This window comes from Wyeomyia smithii, chromosome 2 (assembly GCF_029784165.1).
Source record: "Wyeomyia smithii strain HCP4-BCI-WySm-NY-G18 chromosome 2, ASM2978416v1, whole genome shotgun sequence".
Lineage (NCBI taxonomy): Eukaryota > Metazoa > Arthropoda > Insecta > Diptera > Culicidae > Wyeomyia > Wyeomyia smithii.
The window spans coordinates 244,213,254-244,229,002 of record NC_073695.1 but is presented as its reverse complement, the minus strand read 5'-3'; the positions used below and the strand labels follow the sequence as shown (position 1 = coordinate 244,229,002).

At 40.0% G+C, this 15,749-nt stretch overlaps 2 protein-coding genes across 2 annotated transcripts; one reads left to right on the top strand and one right to left on the bottom strand.

Moving 5' to 3' along the window:
• Positions 1-6,695: 6,695 nt before the first annotated feature.
• Positions 6,696-8,119, bottom strand: LOC129721609 (1,5-anhydro-D-fructose reductase-like). Its single transcript, XM_055674364.1, has 3 exons — positions 7,870-8,119; positions 7,545-7,712; positions 6,696-7,485 (listed from the first exon to the last, which is right to left on the bottom strand). The coding sequence occupies exons 1-3, from the start codon at positions 7,942-7,944 to the stop codon at positions 6,757-6,759; spliced, it is 972 nt and encodes a 323-aa protein (XP_055530339.1). The 5' UTR covers positions 7,945-8,119; the 3' UTR covers positions 6,696-6,756.
• A 3,893-nt stretch (positions 8,120-12,012) lies between these two features.
• On the top strand, positions 12,013-14,801 carry LOC129721610 (peroxiredoxin 1). Its single transcript, XM_055674366.1, has 2 exons — positions 12,013-12,230; positions 13,877-14,801. Exon 2 carries the CDS (start codon positions 13,895-13,897, stop codon positions 14,483-14,485), a length of 591 nt encoding a protein of 196 aa, XP_055530341.1. The 5' UTR covers positions 12,013-12,230; positions 13,877-13,894; the 3' UTR covers positions 14,486-14,801.
• The last annotated feature ends 948 nt before the right edge of the window (positions 14,802-15,749 follow it).

Here is a 15,749-nt window from a genome sequence, read left to right as displayed (position 1 = left end):
GATTCCTTGGCGAATTTTCAATCTTCGGCTACCAATGAACCCGAAACAAATTCTGATTTATTGACAACATATAAACCTAAGTGAAACAGAATGTCAGAAAAAGTTCTACGCGTTGCAAAAATGTACACATTGGCACACACTCCGGAAATCCGAAACATTTCCAGTGACCCTTGGTCACGTTCAGTTCTCTAGTAATACTGGGAAACTAGGGCAGTTTTCCAGTAAAATAAAACCTGTTTTGTCAGAATTGATTCATTTTTCGTGAAGTTTTGGACGTTTAAAAATTGACAGAATTTTGCCTGCTTCAATTATTTCCCTTATTATACAACCTTCAAAGTGAACTTCGGCTTGAAACTACTCCGTAGAAAGCACTCCCGGCGTAAAACCCGAAGACTTTCCAAAACAAACTGTTTAACTCGTCCGGTTGTTTGAATTTTCATTTGTAGTATCGTAAGATTTGTCATTCAAGGCCTTAACACAATGGATACGTTGCGGATGCGTTTGCGGCAATTTGACAGTTAGCTCATACATTCACTGTCACATTGACGTCAACGCAACGCAAACGTATCCATTCTGTTTGGGCCCTCACTGTTTCTGTTTTTAACAAATTTATATAGCAAAATTGCATTTGTCGAATAACGTTTGCGGTAAAAATATAGGCAAAAATTGCCAATTTTTATGGGTTTACCTTTAATGGCCCTGACGAAACTTTTCATGCATCATAAATCATAGTAACCCATGAGTTAGCGAAAAAAATTTGACAGCTCTATCAGTCAAACTCTAACTGTGATGGCGAAAAAAGTGAAGCTACTCCGTTCAGAAGTGTGCGCGTTCATAGAATGGTACCCCGCCGCGTCAAAAACGGACATCGTGCGGCACTTTGTGGACGCCGGGTATGCCGGTTCTGGCATCTACAACATCTTGACACTATTGGACAACGATCAGAGCATCGAAAGAAAGCCCGGTTTCGGACGGCCAACGACCCTGAGCGACAAGAAGCTTCAAAGGATGCTGAAGAGGAAGACCGAGGGAAAAGTGGCTAAATCGCAGCGTGCACTTGGCCGAGAGGTTGGTGCATGCTCTAAAACAGTGAAAAAGCATCTGGAGACGTGGACATACATGCAGGAAGCGGCAGTCCCGTCCACTGGTCTCGGAGCTGCAGGCAATGACGCAGCGACAGCGGTTGGATAAGATGGTCAAGTCGATTTTCCCGGCGAATCGCGACGCGGCAGTGGTATTGGACGACTAGACCTATCTCACCCTGGATGGCAACGACTAGCAGGGCTCTTCGTATTCTACCTCCCCCACGAAGGAAGTGAGCACCGAGGTAAAGTTTATTTCACAGACCAAGTTCCCCAAGAAATTGCGGTTGTGGCTGACAATCAGCGAGAAAGGGATGTCAAAGTTGCTCTTCTTTCGCTCCGCGCTGGCCGTGAACGGGGAAATTTATAGTACGAAGTGCCTGACAGAAGTTGCGTCGTTCATCAAGAAATACCATAAGCGCGAAGATACGGTGTCCTGGCCAGATTTGACGTCGATCAACTACTCGAAGCGATCGTTGGAGGATGTGGTACCGAAGTCGGCGAATCTGCCCATTGTCCCCCACCTGCTTCCCATCGAGAATTTCTGGGCAATCTTGAAGCGCAAGATCTATTCCAAAAATTTTGTTGCGAAAACGGAGGAGGAATTAATAAAAAAAACGAAGAAAGAGCTTCAAAACATGGCTACACGCATGTTTTCGTCCGCCATGGCGAATGTTCCGGTTAACTGCCGGAAGACTGCACGCAAGGACGTAATATTTTTTTGTGAGGAAGCTAACATGGTAACCTTCAATGGGAAATTTATCCAACTCAACTATCTGTCATAGTTTTTTTTTTCATCACCATCTGAAAACTTTTTTTTTACCGCAAACGTTAGCTGTCAAATTATCGATACTTATCGATAATATCGATAGAAGCCCCGGAATTATCGATTGTTATCGATGTCCGTTTTGGGCGATATTTCCCATCACTACTGTGTACCGAAACGCTTCAAGGTTTGATCTAGTATGCAGTGTATGCTGTGTACAAGACGTCAACGGCGCGTCTACGTAAACACTAGTCAGCCTATACACCAGAGAGACGCCGAGACACTCACCGTTAAGGCAGCTGTCAACATCAAAACGGGCGATCTTTATAATTTTGCATTGCCGTTATCCGTTTTGATGTTGACAGTTGCCTTAACGGTGAGTGTCTTGTCATTTCTCTAATGTATAGGTTCGCTAGTAAACACAGTGGAGCAGAAAATTGTGGATCTTACAACACTGAATGAAGGCGCTGCTTATTCCAGAGGGGATTCACTGCTGTCAAATTTCATATATGTGTGCGTTATCGCAGATCAACTCTGGTCCATGACGTTTGTTGGTCCATGACGTTTGTAACTATGCACAATAGAGATAAGTGACTTTTCATTTACGCTCACTAATGAACGTGTAAACTCATGTAAAGTTGCTTTTGTTTCCTCCAAACTGTAAATCATCGCATCTCGTTGCTCCGACTTTTTATCACTTTTTACCATTTTTGGTCGATAATGTTCAGCAGCTTCCCCCGATTCATGATCACGACTGAAAAATTCATTCAGAAACGAGTTTAGAACTTATAATAAGTATTCAACTGAATATTTGTCCAGCTGCCAAAAACATAGCATAGCAAACAAAAAAGCGATTTGTAAATACTTTCCTCAACTAGGTGTACTAATACATTCGTACGTAAAAAGGTCTATAATGGGGGGAAAATCACCACCAACACATTCATGAAAGTTTTTTGCGGTTTCTCGAGTTTTGATAAAATAAAACGTTCGAATTCTATAATATTTTACATCGATCAATTTCATGACCAAAAAGAACAAAAACCAAAACAAACGCCATGTTGCCGTATATGTTGGTTACACGATGTTTGACAGATAGATCCCCCCTGGCTTATTCCTTTCAGAGTGAAATATCAGCTAAACTGAAAGAGTTAGATGCTTGGCGTCAAAGAACAACTTGTAGAGTAGTGTTCGGTCAACCAAACGAGCAAATAAATTTTACAGCAGCACCTTTTTTGTGACAGCTAAAACTAGGGTAAATGACCCAATAGTGGAGGAGCTAAGCACGAGTTATGCATGTTTAGCCATGTTTTGGCTAAGAAAAACGAATCTAGCTGGTCCGTTTCACTATTTTATGTTGAAATGGGTTCTATTTGATAATTTTGCACCTTAAAATTGACTTTGAACCCGCTTTGAGGGTTTAAATTGACTAAAATAAGTTGCACGCTTTTGTTCCGATAGTTGCGGTAGAGTTCCTATAGTTGTGAATGGGTGTTCCTGTAGTTGTGGTATATAAAACATTCGTGTTTGCTTGGTTAAATGAAGGTATTTGCCTCGCTTGAAGTGGTTTTCGATTGTTTTACTTTTTATCATATTGTTTTTAATAGGTTGACAAGTCGTTTTGCAAGTAAATACAAAAATGCACGAAGTTAACTAAGAGACGGATTTTGCGCCAACTTGGTCAGATGTTGGCAAAATTCAATGAGGGTATGTAGGTTTTATTTAAATAAAACAAATTTTGCATCCTTTTTATAAAATGTCTTTAGACTAACATTTGAAAAGGGCTGAAATTGGCTGAAGAGAAAGACCAATGGCGCTCATTTTGAAATATTCAGAATTTTTTTTTCACAAATGGTGACACTGGAACACTGGAAGTTAGAGTCTATTACCTCTGCTTAGTACCATGTTTGCGCTTACATTTTTGACGTTATTTTTTTTTATACCGCACGCTTAGCCTGGGGGCTAATAGCGGTCTCGACCAACTAGATTAGTTGAGAGAATTCGTTATCGATATTGTTTTTGGCACACCCGAACTTTTTTTACAATGCGACCATTTGAAAAATTATTTATGATGGAATCTGAAAAAACAATTTCTCTCTTCTATTATACAAGGACGAACATTGCATTGTACAGTTCTTGATGCTCTAAACCAAGACTCACCATAAGCGGGAAAGGGTCGAATCCAACAGGAAAGCTGTTACTTCCAAGAAAGTGAATGAGGCAACGTCCATCATTGTGCAGAAGCACACTCTGAATATCAGAACTAAATGACAGGTTCGAAGCACGATGGTAACCTGAAAAACAAAGTGAAGAAAATTAAATTTATTTTCCCTGAATTCAGTGAAGAAAAAAGGTTTTGACAAAAAAAAAGTATAAGTTTATACTCAGTCATAATTTTATTCGATCTAACGATAATTTGGAAATTTTGCATAGTGAGCAATGATGCCGCTAGTGTCGCTATAAGCAAGCGTGCACATTCAGTATCAAAGACAAAAATCATCAGTGTTGCCGCTTGTGTTGATTTAAGCAACTGTGCACACCCAAAGACAAAAACCGTTTTACGAAAATACGTTAGTAGGCAAGAAGGTCACATGGTGGCGCATGAGTGTAACGTTTCGAATAACAACGAAGATTTTTCGGGATTTTTGTTAGAAGAGGCACGTCTGTTTGTCTGTGATAACACCATAACCTAAACTGCCGTTCTACGCATAGTTGTCCCATGTTACTTTTGGTCGATTTTCTTGTTTTATCAGTCTATTTCAGTCTATTCCAGTCTATTCTCTATTACAAGCTATTTCCATGTATATTGACGTAGGGCTACGTCTACCCGAACTATATTGAGATACATTCTGCGGGAACTAAAACCAAGGCGTAACGTTGGAATGAAAGATTTCGAACGGTGATACTGATGTAACCACAGAATGGATCACAATAATCAATATGTCGTTGAATTGATAAAATATTGGACAATTTTGTGATTCTTCAGTTATTGTTATCACTTTATTGTTAAACAGTGAAAATTTCATAAAAGTTTCAAGGTCGAATTTTCACGAACAATGTACCAATCACATGCAAGCACGCCTGGCACAGACTACATGAGTAGACACCAACAGCCTGCTGTGATATCCTGTATAGCAGTGACGAAAAAAAAAATTGACAGAATCTCCCCGTCCCAATAGGTCAACTAATTTCTCCTTCTTTTTATTTGTTAACGGAGACTTCAAATTTTATAATTCATTCATCTCCGAGTCAACTAACGTTTGCTTCTATGAGCCTAGACTATTTTGATGTCTTGAAGGTGAAGCTTTTTCGAAAAGTTCGTAACCACCTCCACAATCAGACAGTTTTACGTTCTTCTGTCAGAATGTTATTAAAACTGATGTCTTGAAGGAAAACATGCTGGCACAAGCAACAATACTGCACCGAGCAATATATAAAGAACTCGATATTCATTTGTGTGCAGCCAAGCCAAAAGACAACATTGCTACTGTCGAATCACAGTGAGGCGTGTTGGGTTAACGCGTAGGTGTCGTTTTGTGATCTGGAATGTCTTCTTCTTCTTGTTTCGTATAGTAGCAAATATTAGTATTCAATATAATTATGCGGGTGCCGCAAAATACGCTGCGCCACCGGGGACAACAAAATTCTGTACGTGACGGTAGAGGCAGAAAGGAAAGTATATAAATTCGGTGCATTGTACAGATAAAATACGTTGTTTAGTTCTGAACTCTACACTCTGTTTTTCTATGTATTTAAAAGACAATAGAGAACCAAAATGCTCCGTACAGATCTTTCAAAGGGTAATTGAACGAGCTGTATTGACGATTATACACTAAAGTCGCTTTGTACGCGGGGGATACGTGCCGCGTAAAAAAACGCGTAAATTCCGGAATCCGCATAAAAAAACGCGTAAATTTCGGAATCCGCGTAAATTCCGGAATCCGCGTGAAAAAAGCCGCGTAAAAAGCGACCTTAGTGTATTTTACTAGCTAAATGAATTTAGTTAGTTCCTATTTGCATCCCGCGGTGGCGGTATAGAGCAAAACATAATTCATTTCATCTTGATATTAGAGTTCCCACATTTGTATTTCTATTTTTCCTGGAAAAAATTCTGAAGCTTGTAGAATGCTTGTAGAAAAAGTTATTCCGCTCAAACTGATTGAATATTTGACGAACGGCTTACCAATGATTTTTCTAACAATACTGCTGCAGCATGCTACTGTTGCTAATTCAACCATGTGATAAGAAGTGAAATCGCGTAAAATTTATCTTGGAGGCTTCTCCGAAGATACTATGAGCAAAAATCACACTTTCAAGCTTACTTCCATGCAAAATTTTTTTTCATCCTTAAGCAAGTGAGCAATAGCAGCATGCTGTAGCAATGTTGTTGGAAAAATTCAACTGTGAGCCATTCGTCAGACATTCAATCAGTTTGGGGTTAATAACTTCTTTTGCAAGCGTCGTGACGCCTTATGGTCTTAAGAAGAGTTTTTTCCAGGAAAATTTCTTACAAATATCATGTATCGATATATTTTTAGGAGTCAACTGGACATCTCTAGAGAATAAGTTTTAGAAAAGTGGATTTTCTCATATAAAATCATATGGAAACTTTAAAAATCGGGCGCAAAAATTTAGTTCCACCGATCGATCTGAAAAGTTACACAGTTGTTACAGGACCCATAAGAAACACAAAAAGTGCATGGGAGCTAACGTTTATTTTTTGTCCCATCCTAATACCTATTCTATAAAAAGAAAGAATGACTTGTACGAAAAAAACAACAGAGCGATAAATTACAACTTTTCCCTGCATTTCCCGAATGGATTATTGCCCTGGTACAAAAAAAAAACGCTTTCTTGACTTGGTCAGAATATTTATTGCGTTATCATTTGAACTGTGCACACATGTTCAGCTTAAAATTCAATCTTGAAGGGAAAATACTTGTGCTCAGTGCACAGGTTGAACGGCACCGTACGTTGTCCGGTGTGGAATTCATCCATCACCTTGATTTCCTCCTCGGTTAGCTTGAAATCGAAAATGTCGATATTCTGCTGTATGCGTTCCGGATTAGAGGATTTCGGGATCGGAATCGTGCCGATGTCGACCAGGTAGCGCAAAATAACCTGTCCGGATGTTTTGTTGTACTTTTTGCCTATCTCGATGACCTTCGGGTCGTCCAACGCTGGTTTTGGCATACTGTCCGGGTCCTTCTCGTAATAGTTGGGACGGCCTAGCGGGCTGTACGCGGTTAGCGTAATGTCCAAATCCTTACAGAATTGCGTCAGCTTGCGCTGATTTAGGCTTGGATTGCACTCAACTTGGTTCGTTACAGGCTTGATCTCGCACTCCGCCAGCAGACGCGTGATTTGCTCACTATTGAAGTTGGACACCCCAATACTCTTAACTTTACCCGTCTTAAGCAGTTTTTCCATGGCCTTCCAGGTGTCGATGTAATCGACATCAGAGAACTGCAACTTGCCATCAGCATCGTAGGGCATCAGATTTTTCACGTCCCAATCGATAAACTTGTAACCGATTGGCAAGTGCATCAAATAAAGGTCAATGTACTCAATGTTTAAATTTTCCAACGACTTTTGAAAAGCTTGCTCTACATGATCCGGGTGGTGATAGGTACTCCAGAGCTAAAACGAATCGGTGAGAATATGGGAAACTAAAATAAAAGATAAAAACTGTATATTACCTTGGACGTGACGAAGATGTCCTCCCGTTTGATAACACCTTCCTCAATTTTAGCGCGTATCGCTTCACCGACTTCCTTCTCATTCTGATAAAAATAGGCGGTATCAATGTGGCGGTAACCGGCATCGATAGCCGTTTTGATAGCTTCAACTCCTTCGCCTTCTTTGGACTGCGAAATAAATCCATTATTAAAGCATTTTAGCGTGCAAAATTGCACTAATTTTAGACGCGCTAAGCGCATCACAGTTGTGCGAGGGAGACAGAGAAGCAAGCTTAGTAACCACGCAAGAAAAAAGTTCCCTCTAAAAAAGTTAGCGGTCACTTACCAGCCAGGTTCCCAGTCCTAGGACAGGAATTTCGGTACCGTTGTTAAGCTTCACGGTTGGTGCCTTCGGTGACATGATTCCGGTAGATTTTTCGAGAACTGCCGTTCAGCAAAACTGCCTATTTATTCGATCGAAGTACGGAGTAATACGAACCGTGAGTCAAAGCAAACGCGGTTTACACTAGCGAATAAACGATAGCAGCAGGCTATGAACGGTGTTTGATTGACGCGAGAGACGCCGCTCTGGTAGTATTGGTGCGATGATATGAAATGTTTGGCGTGCTTCGTGGCCGACAGCACCGGCTATTGAAGTGACTAACAAATTTGAAAACTTTAATATAACTAAAAGAAAATTTATTTTTAATTCGGACCTATTCACACTGAAGGTAATGGTCATTTGGTTTTGATATTTTGTCAATCGATACTTTTTAATAGTCTTAAAATTATATTATTTACGCAATAGAGCAATTCCGTAAAAAATTTATGATTTTTATTTATTAGCGCAAGATCTCATGTTGTTCTGTTAGTATTGTTTTTCAATCACGACTAACTTTTGAGATTATTATTAGCAAGCTTCATAGCCGCAAGGTTACAGAGTCCGCTTTGATAAACGGGTGATCGTGGGTTCGAACCTAAGTAGAATCAGGTCACTTGATTGTCGAAGGCCTCCAACATGTGTTTACTCTAAGGCTCTCCACTGCATACCCTTCTTCCAACCTGAATTTTATAGTACCCCCTGCTGACTTTCATCCCAACAAAAACAAGTCCCTCCTATAATAAGACTCGTCTGAGAAACGTATAATAGTTCTCTTCAGGGAATTGTAATTATGGCGCTGTCTTGGCTTGGCTGGAGAAACAAGGTTTCGATTTGACTCCTTTCTCTTGACAAAATATAAGTCCTACTTATAATAAAACTGATCAGAGTTGAAGCATTAGGTGCCTCTTCAGGGAATTGTGATTGTGACGCGGTGTTAGTAGGAGAAACGAGGCTTCGATATGACTCCTTCCTTTTGACAAAATAAATCCTTCTAATAATAAAACTGATCTCAGATATATATTTATCCTCTCCAAAGAATTGTAAGTGGCGATATTGGCACGGGGAACGAAGTTTAGATAAGACTTCTTCCTCTTGACATAATAAGTCCCTCTTACCGCCAGGACCTTAGAACCCGAGGCCTTTCGTGATATCTTGGCTTGAACAACAGCGAACAACAACAACGAACCATAACCAGCAACTGAACCCCGCACAATACTTCCAGGACCCGAGGATTACAAGCCTCTGTCCCAGCTCATAACATCGTGGCTTAGCAGAACGAATGCTGCATATTCATGGCCATTCGACGATCATCAGACGACCATTCAACTACAAAACATTAATTGAAAAATATATGCTAGTTTTAAGATAGACTTAATTTCAGCTCGTAGTCGGCAGCGAGGATAAAAAATTTGCTTAAAGATTTTAAGTCATCAGATATAATTGGCGCCGTTAAACATTCAATTGTATTTGTGCCGTGTCAAATAAACGATAGGTGAAGAAAAAAAAAGTCCCTCTTAGAATTAAACCTGGCCAAAGAGGAACGTTAGATGTAGTCTCACTCAAGGGAATTGTGATTTGGCGATATTGGTAGGATAGAAAGAGGCTCGGTATAGTATAGCAGTTAACATGAAACGAAAGGGTAAACTCTCACATACAAAAGCACAGATAGAAATTAAAAGCGTATCATTTACTTCAATAGTGTTACTGCCAATAATTATATAATAATATATGAAGTGCGGAGTACAGAAAACACCTGGGCAAAATCACAATAGATCAAATGTCTCTGGTCACAGTGCACACAGTAGTACAAAGAACTTTGTGCTGACATAAGAAAAAATTTTACTGAACCAAGCGCCTATTAATGATTAAAATATTTTTATTGTCAAAATGGTTTGTTTGATCTTTAATATAGTGCCTTCGACAAAGTTGAAGAAAATAATTTTGCGCTTCCAAATAAAATATACACTGTAAAATAAATTGAAAAAGATTTTTTATGAAAAAATTTACCGTCAATTTTGTATTTCTTCAAGTTTAAACTTCTATCAATGTTTAGCTAACATAGCTTTCGTAGAATCAAATCAGATTTATAAAAAGTAGGGTTTTTAAATATTTTTTTTACAAAATTATTTTTGCTTTGCGGAATATATTGTTTATAGCTGTGCCGAAGATATCATGCCGAATAAAAATATTTTGATACGTACAAAGTTGGCAATATGTTGCGGGTTACTTAAGTGCTTTTGAGACCGAAATAGAGCGAAATCGTATTTTTAATTGATTGAAATCTTTTACTATACTCTTCTACCAATCTGGATCGAAAGTTGGCTTAGAACGCCACAGAGATAATCTGGAATATGCCAGACGAAACGATTTAGTTTCATAAGTCTCAAGAAAAATCATTGATTGAAAGACGTTTAAACGCTGAATACCGTTGTTTAACGGGAAATCGTGTGATTGTTACAAAGCTGTATTTGATAAAAATCGTGATTACAACCAGTCAAAATACTACAAGGTCTACAGCCCTAGGGTTGTATGAAATAGAGACGTGAGACTAAACACTGTAATTAGGGGATTTTTGTTACAAAATATACAGAGTCTGCAGACAGAATTAATGTGTTTGCTCAGCGACTGTACGTATTTTTATTTTCAGCCTCCCCTGGAAATCAATTTTTGAAATAAATTCAACAACACTCGAAAGAATATCTTTTATATTTGGCGATATTATGCCTGCAGTATTTTTTGTCCAAACAGCACCAAGGATTTCTCGTAATGCGTCAAAGTCAGAATTAACTCTATATCCTCAAAAACCATAATCCAATAATACTTACGTTATCATAACGAATGGTTTTGTCTTAAATCAAATGTATAATATGGATCTTACTTCAAAAATAGTATGGAAGCCCTTACAAAGGTTCATTAATTGGCAAGCATAAGATATGTTGAAAAAAATTATTAACGAGTTCCAAAAAAAAAATCGTAGCAATCAACAATTCCATTTTTGTTTTTTGCTTGACATTTTTTTTTTTGCCTACAACTACATTTGCTGTATTACGAAGACAGCTAATATACACACGTTTATTATGGTAAAGCCATTCCATTCACGTCGTCTGTGCTAGGAATGCTCGCATGTAATTGGTCCATTATTCGCGTAAATTTGTCATTGAAACTTTTTATCAGTTTTACCGCTTAGCAATGAAATTAGAGTGATATTACAAGCATATTACAAAATTGTTCTACATTTTATCTATCCAACAACATATTGGTTATTGTTATCCAGCATGCGGTTATGCTGTTATTAACGTTTGAAATCTGACGCAACATTTGCCAGTTTCATTTCTGATTTTACAGAATGCATCCCAGTATAGTAAACAAAGACGTAGTCTCACGTCGAAAATAAGTACCGCAAGTACATTGGCCTGCAATGGGATACCTTAACTGGTAATATTTATGTTTGATTTAAAGCATAATTAGAACGACATCAAAGCGTCAAATTTGTTGCTGTAGAGTTCAGCATTTATTACACATTTGCTTTTTTTAGGAACTTGTTTGATTGTTTCTTGAGCTGCCAAAGCCATCAATTGTAATATAATTGCGCTCGCGGAAATGATTTTTTTAATGATTTGAATAATTGTGGTGTCTCTACTATCTGTAGAAATTTCGTTACTCCAAAAAGCAATCATTCGCTTTCCCGCTGCTAATCAGCCAATTGAATAGCCGGTGCTACTTGTTATCGGAAAGCGTGACATCAGAATTCACACACAGGCACGATAAACAACGTGAATACTGCCAGGGCGAGAAGAATACAACGAAGTGCGCATTTAAATATCTCACTTGGGAACGGATCTCTCCCTCCACGTCTCATCTTTTTCCCAACATCAGAGCGTAGCACACAGCGAACAAACGTGAACCCTTTTCCCGCGCTTACACTCCACATGGCCCACCTTGCGCACCGTTAGATCCGCGTTAAGGTGGTTCACATTCTGTTATAGCTTCTTTTGGGAAGATATACAGCAATCAAGGTTTCTGAACTTTGAACCATTCTAAGTGACATTGCTTCTCGCGCTCCTAAATTCGCTCGCGTGTGTTCAATCTCTCTGCTGTCTGCGGATAGGAATCGAGATTCTTCGGTCGAGGCGGATTCACATTTGACCGTCCACTGTACAGTGTGTGTTGTTCAGTTTCAGTACTTCTCGTCATCTGCTAGCGTTTGCAAGTGTTCCCTTTCCGTTGTTTGTTGTCTGCCTGTATTGCAAAAAAGTGCTGAGCAGGAAGCCGGTATTTCTATCGAATTACCTAACGAGGCTTATTAGTTCCTTTGTGTTAAACAGGTATGTTTCGATTAGTTTTTAAGGCTGCTCACTATTGTTTGAGTTAGCATAAGTCAATCACGAGCCATCTTGGGCTGTGGAGGCACGCTGAAACTATCGGTATTCGATTGATTTTTTTCCGCTATGTCTGGCTTTGTTCCCCTCAAAGTCAGACAATAGAGTTACTATGATGGAGTGCACTTCAAACATATCGAAGTCACCGGCTAGTCCGGGGTTGCTATGAGCGATTAGAGGAGCCACACACTAGAGGGTTTCTTGAGATTTCTTTACCTTCTCTCTGCTTTGGGGACTGTCTATTCGTCTTGGAGGAAAGTGGCAATTATTTAACCAACATTGCTCTCGGCAGCATCGTTTCGTTCGCTAGAGGCGGCTGATCGTTGCCATTTTGTTTGTGCGGCACTATTGTACGTCATTTTTAAAGTGCCAATTTTCCTCAACTCCCCTTGCTGAACGCAAAGCTAGTCAAGCTAGAAGCGTTTATAATGTAATCACTGTTACTGGTGTGCTGAAGTAAATTTTGGGAATCAGTCGGAGATAAAGTATTGCGATCATGTAATAATGAGAAGATTATTTCAGGCTATCACTATCACAAAGAATTCTCTGTAGGTGTTGTTTGTTTAAGCCATTATTGTACAAGAAATATGCAATTTAAACAATAAGAAAGAAGAAAGTCAAAAATTTAGATTGTCATGTCATATGTATTTTACTCCGCCAGACTATAGTGAAACAGTGACTATGGTTTATAGACCTTTCTAGAAAGAGCAACGCTGGAATTTGTGTTGTGAAATTAAATGACTAATTTTTATATGCAAGACCAAACGCACCGTAATTCCCACGGTTCAAGGCTACCGTAACTGGTTATATTCTTTGTACTATATACCGTCCGGAGGCTAAAACATATGGGAAACCGGCTGGAGGTAAAATGGAAAGCACCTGACCGGCATAGTGATTAATCGCGTGAAGATTGAAACACTAGCCAAACCACCATGCGGTCGAGATATTCATGTTCCTTCCCTTCATTTACGTGCTTCCCTGACGCAATCGGTGCAAAGTTGCATTATTTACCAGAATTAACACGAAAGAGGCGAAGCGTGCGATCGAATGATTTTCATTATCATTTCGCCGGTATCCAACCCAGTCCGGTTGGAGGCTCATTTTGTTATAAACCGCTTCGGTAAGCTGAAAACGTGCGCAGGTTATGTCAAAGCCGAAGATTGTGATCACCGGACGCGGTTACTATGATCGGGAAACCGGTTTAAGAGTTTTTTTTTCTTATGGGAGTGCTTTCACGCTAATTCACCTAGCCGTTGTTCAAAAGCTCGGCGTCAAAATGATGTTGATGAAATCTGAGAGAATATTGCTAACTCTATGGATGAGTTTGCGTGAAATCCCTCATCCGAACATTGCGAGCGTCGGATTGAAAAACCGGTTTTGGAGCCTTTTTACTCCCATGTGAGAATATACAACATAATTGCCCTTTCGCTACAAACCTTCAGACGAGTCACATAACAACAACAAAAATGGTTTGAATTATACAACATCCAATAAACCTTAATGAATCACGAGCTTTTAAATTATTTCATAACACCCATAACATCTTTTCCTCTTGCACAAGTTCCTAACAACCTATTTTTTGCATTGAACAGCTCAATCCAAATATCACCATGCCAGTACCAGAGCTACAGAAGCCAGCGCCAAAGTTCGCAGGCACGGCCGTCGTTAACGGTGCCTTCAAGGAGATCAAACTGGAGGACTTCGCCGGCAAGTATCTGGTGATTTTCTTCTACCCGCTGGACTTCACCTTCGTCTGCCCGACCGAAATCATCGCCTTCTCGGACCGTGTGGCCGAGTTCCGCAAACTGAACTGCGAGGTGATCGGTGTGTCCACTGATAGCCACTTCACCCATTTGGCCTGGATCAACACACCACGCAAGCAGGGCGGTCTGGGTGAGCTGCAAATTCCGCTGCTGGCGGACAAGTCAATGAAAATCTCGCGCGATTACGGCGTACTGCAGGAGGAGAGCGGCATTCCATTCCGTGGTCTGTTCATCATCGACGGCAAACAGAATCTCCGCCAGGTGACGGTCAACGATCTGCCGGTAGGTCGCAGCGTCGACGAAACGATTCGCCTGGTGCAGGCCTTCCAGTATACCGATGAACATGGCGAGGTCTGCCCGGCAAACTGGAAGCCCGGTTCCAAAACCATGATCGCCGATCCGAACAAATCCAAGGAGTACTTCAACGCAGCGAACTAAGTGCACACCCCATCATCGCTTTTATCGTCATATCGTTCTAAAAACTATGGCTTTCTGATAAATAAGATACATACGCTGACACTAATAACTTTGCAATTAGGTTTGAATTAGCATATTATTTAAAAACAACAGTAGCACCGTTAGAAACAGTAACAGAAGGCTCTCTACAAGAGGCAACCCATATAGCCAGGAGCTAGCATTATCGTCTTACTTGCATCTCATTGACGTTTCACTCCACCCGTGTCACTGTTCCTTTCGCTATTAAAACTCTGGAGAGAAAACCATGAGCAATAATAAAAAAGTATTGTTACCCAAACCCAAAATGTGTCATAAAATTAAGCTATCGTTTCCGAAAGGCGAAAGTGCCCGTTAGAAGATTCAACAAAACTAAACTCGGTCAACATTTCGTCAGCAGACTTATCATCGCAACAGAGTGTGTGACGTCGAGGCAAAACGTCTGATAAGGCACGAACACGATGCTGCGTTTCCGCACGTTCGCTGATTACGACGATTGGCGGGCTGGTGGCACACGTGCGAAGTGCATGCTATCTAGGCGAATAGCTGAGATTTGATCTGGGGTGTTTCGGACCAGCTAGCTGTGAACTTGTTCCAGTTGGAAACAGAGTTTATCATGAGCGGGGTTCTGTGTATGTGTGTGACTCATGGAAAGGAATGCACCGCACAATGATGAAGCACTTTTTGTGTTCATCTATATGCGCGTGTACTTCATTCCACAATCGCGAACATGTGTTCTGTAGGTTGGTTCAATTGAAGGTTAATAGAGGTGAAAATTGGGAGAATTTATTTTTTGTTGGTTTTAGGGTGAAACTTTTTTTTTCGCAAGTCTTCTCTCTAATGCTCATTAAGAAGGATTCCTCTCTGAATCTGGGTGTTTGAAATTTCTAATATTTCGACGCAAGACTTGACGTCTTTCTTTACTACACAGGGCTGCATTCTGTGAGACTCTGTTCTACTCTGATTAATTATGGCCCCTATTACCGAAGACGGGACGAGCAACTCGCATCGTCAGCAGTCACTGGCGAGGCCGGCAAAATGTTGTATTAGGAAACGCGAGAAAAATTTCAAGGCATTTATTATCCAACCAATCAAGATTGTTTAAATTTTTGAAGTAGAATACTTCTCTCAGGAAGTTCGGCTACATAGGGATGTGAAATGAAAATCTAAAACCGAAAAAAGTGAAAAATATGCCCAATTTCAAATGCTAATAAATCGGTTAGTATTCGATGGATTTCCTTCGTTCTTG

Excerpts from the sequence above, each read along its gene's own strand:
- LOC129721609 (XM_055674364.1), bottom strand. The coding sequence starts at position 7,944 with ATGTCACCGAAGGCACCAACCGTGAAGCTTAACAACGGTACCGAAATT. Across the intron at positions 7,713-7,869 it reads TAGGACTGGGAACCTGGCTG|TCCAAAGAAGGCGAAGGAGT; the intron begins GTAAGTGACCGC and ends TTTATTTCGCAG. Across the intron at positions 7,486-7,544 it reads ACATCTTCGTCACGTCCAAG|CTCTGGAGTACCTATCACCA; the intron begins GTAATATACAGT and ends GATTCGTTTTAG.
- LOC129721610 (XM_055674366.1), top strand. The coding sequence starts at position 13,895 with ATGCCAGTACCAGAGCTACAGAAGCCAGCGCCAAAGTTCGCAGGCACG.